The sequence below is a fragment of the Rattus norvegicus genome, chromosome 7, assembly GCF_036323735.1.
Source record: "Rattus norvegicus strain BN/NHsdMcwi chromosome 7, GRCr8, whole genome shotgun sequence".
Taxonomy (NCBI): Eukaryota; Metazoa; Chordata; class Mammalia; order Rodentia; family Muridae; genus Rattus; species Rattus norvegicus.
In genome coordinates, this window is record NC_086025.1 from 121,692,147 (window position 1) to 121,702,930 (window position 10,784).

Here is a 10,784-nt window from a genome sequence, read left to right on the forward strand (position 1 = left end):
GGACACCTGCGTGTCCTTCCCCACTGCAAAGGGTAACTTAAACCTGCGCCCTGAGAGCACATGACCATGTAAGGCCTCTCCTACAACCCATACATAAGGATTGTCAGAATTCACAGCAGAACACTAGCAGCAAATAACTGGGTGATGTAATGCAGTCCTTCTTTCTTATGCAGTCCTTTTTGTTCCCTTTATTTTTATGTTTTGAAATGTTATCACTAAAAAAATTCTAACAGCCAGACTTGGAAGTCCTGCTCCATCCCACAAGAAGAGACTCTGGGCAGCTCTGGCACTAAGTCCATCCCAATGTCAGCTTCAAGTGGACTCACAGCAGCAGTAGTGAGGCAAAGGAACAACCCTACCCCCAATAAACGTCTAAAGGAAGTCCACTTCTACCTATGCCAAAGTAACTATGTAAGAATTAAGAGGACATCAGCCACACTGGAGATGCACAGGAGACCCAGATCCACTAAGGGAAGGTGTACAGGTTGGGGACAGAGTCGGTACACAGTGATTTCAGCTCGACAGTGATCCAGCTTTCTAGGGGCACGCTGCTGCAGCTCAGTAGGCGGGCCCACTCATCTCTCAGACAGAGAGTTCCTCTCTTTCCAGTGGCCAGCTCTCAGGTGGGCTCTGCCTTCCACACATGACAGTGTGTGTCATTTGTACTTTTCTGTTGGTTGTTTAAATGCTTCCCCAACATCACTTCTGTAGCTGCATCTGCCTGCTTTCCAAGGCCCTGCACAGCAGCAAGCCCTCCTTACACTGCTCTCAGGAGATGCAGGGCATGGCTTCCACCTGGCAGGGAAGGAGCCAACCGTGGCAGACGGAAATGTTTATCAAATGCAGATGCTCTTTGCCAGGAGGAGGCTACATGCGGACAACCTCACATAACAAGTCAAAGGTTCATTCTTACAACGATGCTACCCAACAGCCCAGTTAAACGACGTGGCCCCCTCTTCGTGCAGCTCACTGAAGCCCTGGCTCACACCAGCGCAATGTCCAGCATCCCCAAGGAGTATGATACATACCAGCCCACAAAGAGCAAAATTCACATTATATTTTTACTGAATGCATAATATTTCTGCATGTACCGTTTTTCAAAACTGGTAACTAAGCCAGGCATGCTGTGGACACGCCTTCAACCCCAGCCTTCAGGGGGCAGAGGCACATGGAGGGAGTCGGATCTTACCTCAAAAACTTACGTAGACAGACAGACTGACTGACTGACTAGGGGAGGAGGGAAGAGAGGGTAGAGAGAAAAAAGTCAGGTGTGTTGGTACACGTCTTTAATCACAACACTTGGGAAGCAAAAACAGACAGATCTCTGAGTTGGTGGCCAGCAGGACCTACAGAGCGAGTTCTCGTACAGTCAGTACCATGCAAGAGGAAAAACCCTTTCTGTCAAATGCTAAATAAACAAACAAACAGCTGTGCCATTAACAAAAAGAGAAAAAAGCTGGTAAGTCAAATCTTAAGTCAGGGACTGGCCATACAGTAAGCCACCAGAAGCATGGGGAGGGGAGTGTACAGAACTCAAACCAGAGACCACACGAAAAGGCAAGACCCGGTCTACCTACTGAATGCATCAAGTGCTCACACGTCACTTGGTCTTTTCCCAGAGACATCAGGACTGGCAGTGTGAACAGCAAAGAGGAGGAGAGCAGTCTCACTAGCCCAGCACCAACCACTACTTGGGCATCTGAGTAAACTGCACGCCAAGCATCTGGCGACAGAGGCTATCTGAGTCAAGTCCCAGATCTGGGCACACACAGCTGCTGCTCACCAGCAGCCTGTTCCAGGGATAAAGAATATGGCCCCATATGGCCAAGGCAGGGAAGAACCAGGCTTCATACTTCAGGGGAGGGAACAAATAAGCTTTGCCCTTTACCTGTTCCTTCTCTTTCCTCCTCTGTGAGACAGAATCAGATGGATGAGCAGGGTAACAGCAAATTCTATCAGAAGAGCATAGAAAAACACATCAAAATGTTTTTCTTTAAAAAAAAAAAAAAAAATTGGCAAGGTCTGGAGAGATGGCTCAGCGGTTAAGAGCACTGACTGCTCTTCCAGAGGTCCTGAGTTCAATTCCCAGAAAATTCATACTATAGTATGTACTCATACTTAAAAGAAATTGGCAGAGTAGTGGTGGTGCACGCCTTTGGGACGCAGGGACAGGGAGATGTCAAGTTCAAGGCCAGCCTGGTCTACAGGGTGAGTTCCAGGACAGCCAGGACCATACAGGAAAACCCTGCCTCAGAAAACATACACACACACACACACACACACACACACACACACACAAAAGGACAAAAACCCACACAAAAATTGTCTTCTTTAGACCTTCCTCAGTCTCTCTATGTAACCCTGGCTCTCCTGGAGCTCACCACATAGACTAGGGTGGCCTTGAACTCTGTACAGAAATCCTCCTGCCTCTGCTTCCCAAGGGCTGGGCACGGAACGGTACAGTACAGTATGGTCCCCAGCACTGCCTGCCCTCAGTCTACTAGTTACAGCTGGTGCCAAGGAGCTGTTCAACCATATTCAATTCCACCTCACTGGTGACTCAAAACCCACCCCAACTCTAGTTCCAGGGGATCTGAGTAGAGGGAACCAGTCATACACATGGTACGCATATATAGGTACAGGCAAAACACACATACAAAATGAATAAATCTTTAAAAAGCAGCAGCAGCAGCAGCAAGCAGCTATGCATGATGACTTACACCTGTAATTCCATTATTCACGAGGCTGAGGCTGGCAGTCTGAAACCTGCCTGGGTTATATAGTGAAATCCTGTCACAAAACAAAACAGGACAAAACAAAGGAAGGCAAGCCAGGACAGGACAGTGAGCACTTGACAAGCTGAAGCAAGAGACTCACAGTTCTGAGGCCGACCGGGCGTGTGCTCCATAAGCCCCAGGTAGTCTTGGCCTATAAATAAGACCTTGTCTGGAGGAGAAAAACACGAGCCACAATGCACCTCTTATCTGCTGAATTCCACAACAGACCCTGGAAGATTTAAGTTTAAAGCTTCGAGTTCTTTCCTCAATGGCTCTGAAGGACAGAGTCTTTGTTGTCACCTGCAGATCCTCCTTGCAACAGTCCCGCCCACCTGGCAGCTTTCATGTCCCAAAACCTGAACATCAGGAACCACAGGACAGGGTGCAGGATCACACCACCTGCAACAGAGCATCTGGCACTGGCCAGAGAAAGCAACAAGACGACTGATGGCTCAGCTATTTCACTTTTGGTAAAGCAGAACCTCCCTGAGCAGAGGCTCTTCACATAACCCTATGCTTTCTGCCTCTACAGACACAGAAATCCCAGAGAGACCATCTTCTAAGTCAGGCTGAAAAACTTTTCAGGCATGCTGGTCCTAATGGGACTCTTCTCTGAACAAGGGGTTGGTTATGAGACCTCTGTGTTTGATTCACTGACTAGAAGTATAGGTCTACAAAAACAAACAGCATTTACCCATTTCAAACTCTAGCATAAAGGCAGTGCTAGCTCTTTTTCCATTTGTGCTCCTAGCTCAAACAGTAAGCCCACTGTGGCACAATGCCCAACTCCACGGTATAACCACAGCATGCTAGTAAGAATGATTAACTTCTTCAAACCAGACATTCATAATAACACACACACACAAAACTAATGTTCGCTCGCTGTGTTAAAGACAGCTTCTGAGCAGTGGTGGTGGTGCACGCCTTTGATCATAGCACTCATAAGGCAGGGGCAGGCAGTGGATGGGAGTTCCAGGACAGCCAAGAACACAAGAGACTTGATCTCAAAACACAAACAAACACACACACACACACACACACACACCCCTGAAATCTACTGTCCACCATGTATGTTGCTTTAGGGCAGTTGCCTCACATGAACTTCGTCATCTTGGGGCTCTACAAACCTGACCAGACTAAAAGTCCACGCCCCCTTCACAAAAAAATCACTTCCTCAAGGCTCTAAAATGGATTCAAATGGATGCAAAAGGAGTGGATTCACTTGGCATTCACAGGCTATGATGTGATATACAGTACATTTCTTGAAATAATGGAACAAAAACAGCATGCCACAGAGCAAGTCCAGAAGACACAAGGAGACAAGTCCTCCCTCAGGGAACACAGATGCAGGGCTTGGCACAGCAGCCCTCCTGCAGATCAAGCGACATGTGCACTACTGCAGACGTAAGTAGTAGAAGAAGTCAAGTATGGTTGGAGCATCCTGAATCCCAGCACCAGGGAGACAGGGAGAGGATCCCTGGGAGTTCAAGGCAGGCAGGAAGACAGAACACCATCTCCCTGCTGACAGCAGCCCTGGTTCTAACCTCATCTCAATGGTCACCTTACTGAGGATGGTGGTTCACTTTTCCAGATGCTTTTCTACAAGGTCCTAAAATCTGGTAAGAAGGCAGTTTAATGGCATTGTAGATAGAAACAAAACTCAGGATGCTGAGATCCAGAAGCCCAGGGTTGAACACTGGTGTGGCTGTGGCTCCCATTGAGCATACCTACCTTATATTCACGGTCAACAGGTGACTAAGAACCATACATTATCCCAATCTGTAATTTCTCTTGCACTTACGCCCCACTGGGCAGTAGTGAATGAATGGCTACAGCTTAGGACACAGACTATCAGGAGGTGCGGTGGAGATGTGCCAGGACTCCTGCAGGCCCTGACTTGTGTCCTGCATCAAGTCCTTCCCTCCAGGCCCATCTGAGCTGAAGCTCAGATGCACTTACCTCTGAGGGGGGATATATGGAGCACACACGGTCGGCAGGACCGCGCAGGGCTCAGCCAGTGCTTTCTTAGCCTTTTTTGCTTTTTTCCTGACCTTGGATGTAGACCTGACCGTTTTGACTGAGCTTTCTTTTCGACACACACCATTTTTCATTTCAACATCTCCATAAATGTTCAGAGGCCTCCGGGTACAGCCTGGAGGTGTGTGGACATCACAGTAAGCAGTCTTTCTGACAGAGAAGGTGGTGCTGCCTCCAGTCAGCTCCTTCACAGGCTCCATCTTCATGTACAGACCAGCCTTCTGGGCACACGTCACATGGAATGCTGTGTAGCAATTTGCTTTGTGGCACTGAATGCAGGCACCCACGCCTTTCTGCTTACAGAGGTAGCACGTCAGTTTCCACCGGGCAGGAGGTATGTTCCTCACACCATCGATGGGCTCAATGAATACCGTGTTGGCAAAGCCAACCTCTGGGATCCACAGTGCACATACCACATGGCCCCAGCGGTCATCGTCTGTCTTTTTGAAGGCACCACCCTTATTCGGGCACAGCACGCAATCCGCAGGGCGGGCCCGAGACTGCAGGCAGTGGCGGCAAAGCCACTGGCCCTCAGGGATGTAGGGCACCCCGTAGCACTCCTGGTGCACAGCCAGGTTGCACATGTCACAGAAGAGTATAACGTTGCTGTTCTGGCATTCGCCATCCATGCAGATGCAGCACACAGCGTCCTCGTCTATCAAGGACTGGTGTTCACCCTGCTTCTGGTTCTCACAGTAGGACTCCTTCTCAAAGCGGTCCATCAGGAACTCAAACATGTTCTGTGACACGGCAGAGACACAGTCGCCCTTCCGCTTCTCATTGATGATCTCTAACCAGGCGTAATCTTCCTCATCCATGTCGTACTCTACCTCGTTGTCCAGCTCCTCGGCTGACTTCTCGATGAACTTGTAGTACACAGGGGGCCTCCTGGGTGCAGATGGAGGACTATACTCCACAATCCGCACCTTGGGCTCAGGAAGGGCACTGGCTGAAGCCGGTGTGCCATGGGTGCTGGGCAAGACTTCATTTTTCTTTTTGACTCTGTTGTTTTTGTGACGCTTAGTTCTTAAGCAAACAGGTGGCCTCTCACTGTTTTCTTTATTACTGTTGCATTCACTCATTTCTTGAGCAGTGAGGTCATCTTCTAGAATGATCTCCAAGGGATCGAAAATACTGATCCGATGCAAACGCCCTTCGATTTCTATCTCCACCATCCTTTGAGCTTGTGCGTATGTCAATGTTTCACGAGTGGGGGAGTGTTTAATACTGCACGGGGAAGAAGGATGCCTCGCTGCAGAACCTCGATGACATCGTCCTTTCCTCCTCATTTGGCAATGATTACCTAGAATAAAGTCAAAGAAAAGTTAACTCCATGCAGGGTGACAGAAGACTTCAGAAAACTACAAAATATGCTTGGGCAGCACTAACAAATCACCCCACAAAGCTCAGAGTTGAAGACTTCCAAACACATTACAACAAGCCTCCAACAGTAACCTCCCTCACCACACCCAGGTAAAGGTACTGACAGTCAGGGAAGACAGCAGGAAGCTGCAGCCCTCGGGGTTCCTGCTGAATAGCTAGGGCACAGGTGCATTCCACCCACAAGTCACCTTTTTAGACCAAGCCAAAAGTTACCTACAAACAGCAACATAGGTCTCCAGAGCTGAGAGCTTGGCCTCTTGCCCACAAGTCAGACTGTTTTACTGACAGACTTCACAACAGAGACTATGGCCTGTGGCCACCTACTCTTAGCAATCCCTTAGGTCTTTCTTTCTCACTACTGCCCAGCAGAGTGCTCCTGGGAACTTTGTGCTGGGGGCCAGAAGCATCCATAACTCAACAGCATAAAGTAGTCCATTCTTTCCACAAACATCCCATACAGGACTTGAAGGGAACGCTGTGCTGGTCTGTGGGAGATCTTTGCCCCAAGAGCCCAATGGAGCTTTTAGGACGCCTCAGCAGTGACCACCCTGGAAGCTGCCGTGGCAGCACCAGCCTTTCCCTTTCACTCAGGCCAGGACCTGGCTGTGGGCTGGGCCACATACTCTCCAAGTACGCCTAGCTGAGGGCAAGGTATCAAGTGGCACTTCTGCTCTCCTCCTGATACACTTGAAAGTGCTCAGCTCTTGCCCCCCAAAAAAAGGATGGTTTCCCTCAGACCACAGCCTGCAGAGCCCCCCACCCCACCCCTTATCACTGGTTCACATGCCTGAAAACTTCAGAGATGTGTTCATTTCCAGTATGAACAAAACCAGGGAGCTAACAGCCTACACTCCCACTCCTTGTAGTGGACTCCTCACTTTTAGTTTTCTCCGATGCAGATCTTATGTGCAGACGTGCCCACTCTGGACCACTAGTCAAGCAGAATGAACACATGGAGTAACAAGGGCCAGGACCACTCATGCCTCCCACTGAACAAGCCCACTCAACTGACAAGTAGATAAAGACTGACTCCCAAAATATACCAAGTTGAAATGTCAGAATAGCCCACAAGCAGGGCTCTCCAGGAACCCCGAATTCTCAGCTCATACTTATCTTACTAGTCTCTGAGAAAAGCCCTCCAAGAGCAGACTTCATGTTTTAAATCCCAAAAGGAAATCTCTGCAAATCTTATACGCATTTTTAAAGACAGACCTTGCAGATTGCAGAAACCCACATTCTGTAGATACTATCGCTCTATGAACAAGAACAGCAGACCCCAATGCACCTGCATCTGAGGAGCTTCCAGGTGCCTGCTCAGCAAAGGATTCTAAGGGAGCTGTCATCAAAGCAGCCCTAGCCAGCCCTAGGCCTCTAGCAACATCCCTGAGATGAGATAGGTGCAAATCCAGGTGTCAGCACCATATTCTGCACAGAAAGAACCACAGTTCACCTCGGATGCTTCACAATTTACTACTGAGGCAGGCAGAAGCAACAGCTCCCAGATTAAAAACAAACATGTAATTTTCTCCTCTACAGTAAAGTACTGTAACCAGCCTGTCAAACCCCACATTCTCCTAGTGAGCACTGAAGGTCTTTAAACCACTTTTCTACAAGAACTGAACCTAATACTTAATGGCCACAGCTACTCTGTAATTTGAAAATGTAATTGTGACCGGGGGAAAGAGGGCATTTAGAGGCACTGCCCAGCAGTGACCAACAATCTCATCTGCTTCCTCATTTTCATACACCCAGCACTTTGACCCTCTGGCTCTATGCAGGAATGAGCATTTCCATGAAAGAATCAGCAAAGGCAATAAGCATGGTTCTCCAGAAATAACTGTGCTAAACGCATCCTAAAAAGCTTTGTTAGCAGAAAGAGGGAAAGACTCTGCTCAAAATCAGCTCAGTTCATTTCCTGCCTGGTTTGTAGACAAGCCATTTAAACTCTTCCAGCTTCTACCCCTCACTGTGAAAGCACACAGGAAAGACACTTACTCTAAAGTGACAATCTGAGGAGTAAACACAGACTCAGAACAGTGCTAGATCCAACAAGTGATAAAACAGTAACTAAATAATATCAAAATTCTGTAACTATGTGTTACCAGATGACAGATACTCTAAAACAGTCGCGGCTGGGTGAAGTGAATGTCCTCCATTAAGGGGGCGGTTTCCTAGGTGTGTGTAAGTGTGTCACAACTGCAGTGCACGATGAGGAGCAGTGTTTTCTGCAAATTAAGCATAGGAAAGTTGCTTCTCTCCTAAAGGCCCAAGAAAGCCGCGCACGCGCGTTCGTTTCTCGGCGTTTCCTGCACACATCCACGGAGTTTGGCGGAGCTGCGGGCTTACTCCGGAGATACCAGGCCCCGCTCGACTTAGGAAATCTTCCGAGCCCGTCCCTCTTCAAGGGAGTTTCCTGTCTTGGCAAAATAGATCGGACCTATCTGTTACATAATGCGACCGGCTCCGCACCGCCAAGGCTACAGGCGAGGACGTGGGCAGACGCCACGAGACCCCAGGCCTTCCGCCTCCTCCGCTGTCCGACGCCCGTCCCCGCAGTTGCCCCAGCTGCACAGACAGCCGGGCCGCCCAGAGCCCGCCCGGCCCGGCGGCTTCCCCGCCTCCTGAAACCTGCCGCCCGCTCCATTCTCTTGGCCGCCCCTCCCGCGCCGCGGCGGCCTCCTTCTACTCCTCTGTCTCCCCGACCCCGCCGCGGCCTCCGTGTCCCTCTCCGCCCCCACCCGGCTGCGGCCTCCGCCTCCGCGATTTCGCCGCGGCCTCGCCTCCCAGACCCGGCCTCTCGGGCAAGCCGCCGGCACCCATCTCGGCGTCCCCGGCCGCGCCGGCTCACGGCGGCACTCGCCCGCTCGGCCTTCTCAGTTCCTCCGGCTCCCGCGCCCACCAGGCCTCACGGCCTCCGGGCCTCGCCGCCCCGACTCTCCGGCCTCCCCGCCCGCGGACAATGCGGAGCCGCCGCTGCCGCCTCTAAACATGGCGCCTGCACCTCCGCCCCGGCCGGCGAGGCGGGCGGCGAACGGCGACCGTCAGACACTCACCTTCGGGGCGCCGCGGCCGCGGGAGCCCGGCGGGCGGGCGGGCGCGGGGGCCGGCGCGGCCGAGGCGGCGCTAATGGCGCCGCGGCTCCTCCGCCAACGGCCGCGCAGCCGTGCCCCGCCGGGCTCCGGGGCGCGCTCGGCCAGCGGCTCCGGACCCGCAGGGCGCCACGGCTCGGGCGGGGTCGGCGGCGCCGGCACAGCCGGCTAAGGCCGGCTCGGGGCCCGGCCGGGCGGAGGACGCGAACGCGGAGCTGCTCGGACGCCTGCCGAGGCGCTGCTCGCTCCCCAGCGAAGCAAACAATGCGGCGAGCGCTCCGCCCGGCGCGCTGCGTGCGAGACGCGCCCCGCCCGCCGCCGCCATGACGCGCGCCGCACCAAGCCGGGATAAGGGGGCGGGGCGGGACGCGAAGGAGAGAGTGGGGTGACCAGGAAGGGTGGCTCTCAGGGAGTTAGGGTGGGGATCCGGAGCGGGGGATGGGAGGAGTGCTGCAAGAGTGGGGTGACTAGGAGGAGAGTTCTGGGGGAGACAGGATAGGGCTCCTGAGGAGTAAAGGACTGCTGTAAGAGTAGGGTAACCAGATGATGTTTACTGTGGGGTCAGTAGCAGTGAGTAGAGCCAGAATGTTGACCCTAAGGAGCCAGGCGGAGTTTCCTGAGTGCGTGATTTTTAAGGGACTGGTTCTTGAGAGAATCAAGAGGTGCATCCTAAGGGGGGTAAGAGGAGTTCATGAAGGATGAGTTAAGAGGGAATGGAAATAAGGGCTCTGATGAAGGGTCATCAAACAAGGGTAGATCCCTCTGAGGAATAAATGACAAGGATGGGAACCCTAAGGTGGCATAGAAAGGCACTAAAAATGGCACAAGATGAGGTCAGTGGTTGGGTAGGAGAGGGTATGGAAAGGAACTGAGGATGGCTAGCTAGTTACTGTGACAAGTACTGGAGCTCTCAGAAACTATGGGGCAGCCAGGGGGCATGCCCTCTTTTTTTGTTTGGTTGTTGGTTGGCTTTTGGTTTTGTTGTTTTGAGACTAAGTATTTCTGGCTGTCTGGAACTCACTATGTAGACAGAGACCTGCCTCCCTAAAAGCATGGGCTGCCACGCATGTGACTTAGGCCTTCCTCTTACAAGCACTGCCCTAGTAGAGGTGATTAAGCATTGATGTCTACCTAGGACCTGGTAACACTATAGAGCAGCAGTTCTCAGCCTTCCTACTACTGTTGACCAATGTTGTGGTGACCCCCCCCCCAGCCATAAAGTTATTTCATTTCTACTTCATAACTATCATTTGCTGCTGTTATGGATGTAAATATCTGATATGCAGGACCACTAAAGGGGTCGTGGCTCACAGGTTAAAAACTTCTGCTGCCCAGCCTTGAAGGTTTCAAGATCAGGGCCCTATGACTTGGACTGGTCCCACTCTCCAGCTCATTCCTTCTACTTTAGTCTTTAGTTTAAAAAGTTAGTGGCTTCTTGAGAATGTTAATTATGAGATTAATCTCTAAATATTTCGAAATGTGGGTGAAGACTAGGTGG

At 51.3% G+C, this 10,784-nt stretch overlaps 1 protein-coding gene across 7 annotated transcripts in view; it reads right to left on the minus strand.

Moving 5' to 3' along the window:
• Nucleotides 1-9,554, minus strand: part of Brd1 (bromodomain containing 1) — a 47,842-nt gene extending 38,288 nt beyond the window's left edge. For 4 of the 7 annotated variants that reach the window (XM_063263626.1, XM_039079301.2, XM_006242197.4 and 1 more), the window contains exons 1-2: nucleotides 9,251-9,388; nucleotides 4,737-6,117 (exon numbers count right to left, since the gene is read on the minus strand). In XM_063263626.1, coding sequence (XP_063119696.1) covers nucleotides 4,737-6,103 — 1,367 coding nt within the window. In that variant the 5' untranslated portion in view covers nucleotides 6,104-6,117; nucleotides 9,251-9,388. Of the gene's footprint in view, nucleotides 1-4,736; nucleotides 6,118-9,250 lie in introns of those variants that run through there. The other 3 variants (NM_001108103.3, NM_001414946.1, XM_039079302.2) reach the window with 2 other exon arrangements.
• Between the last annotated feature and the right edge of the window lie 1,230 nt (nucleotides 9,555-10,784).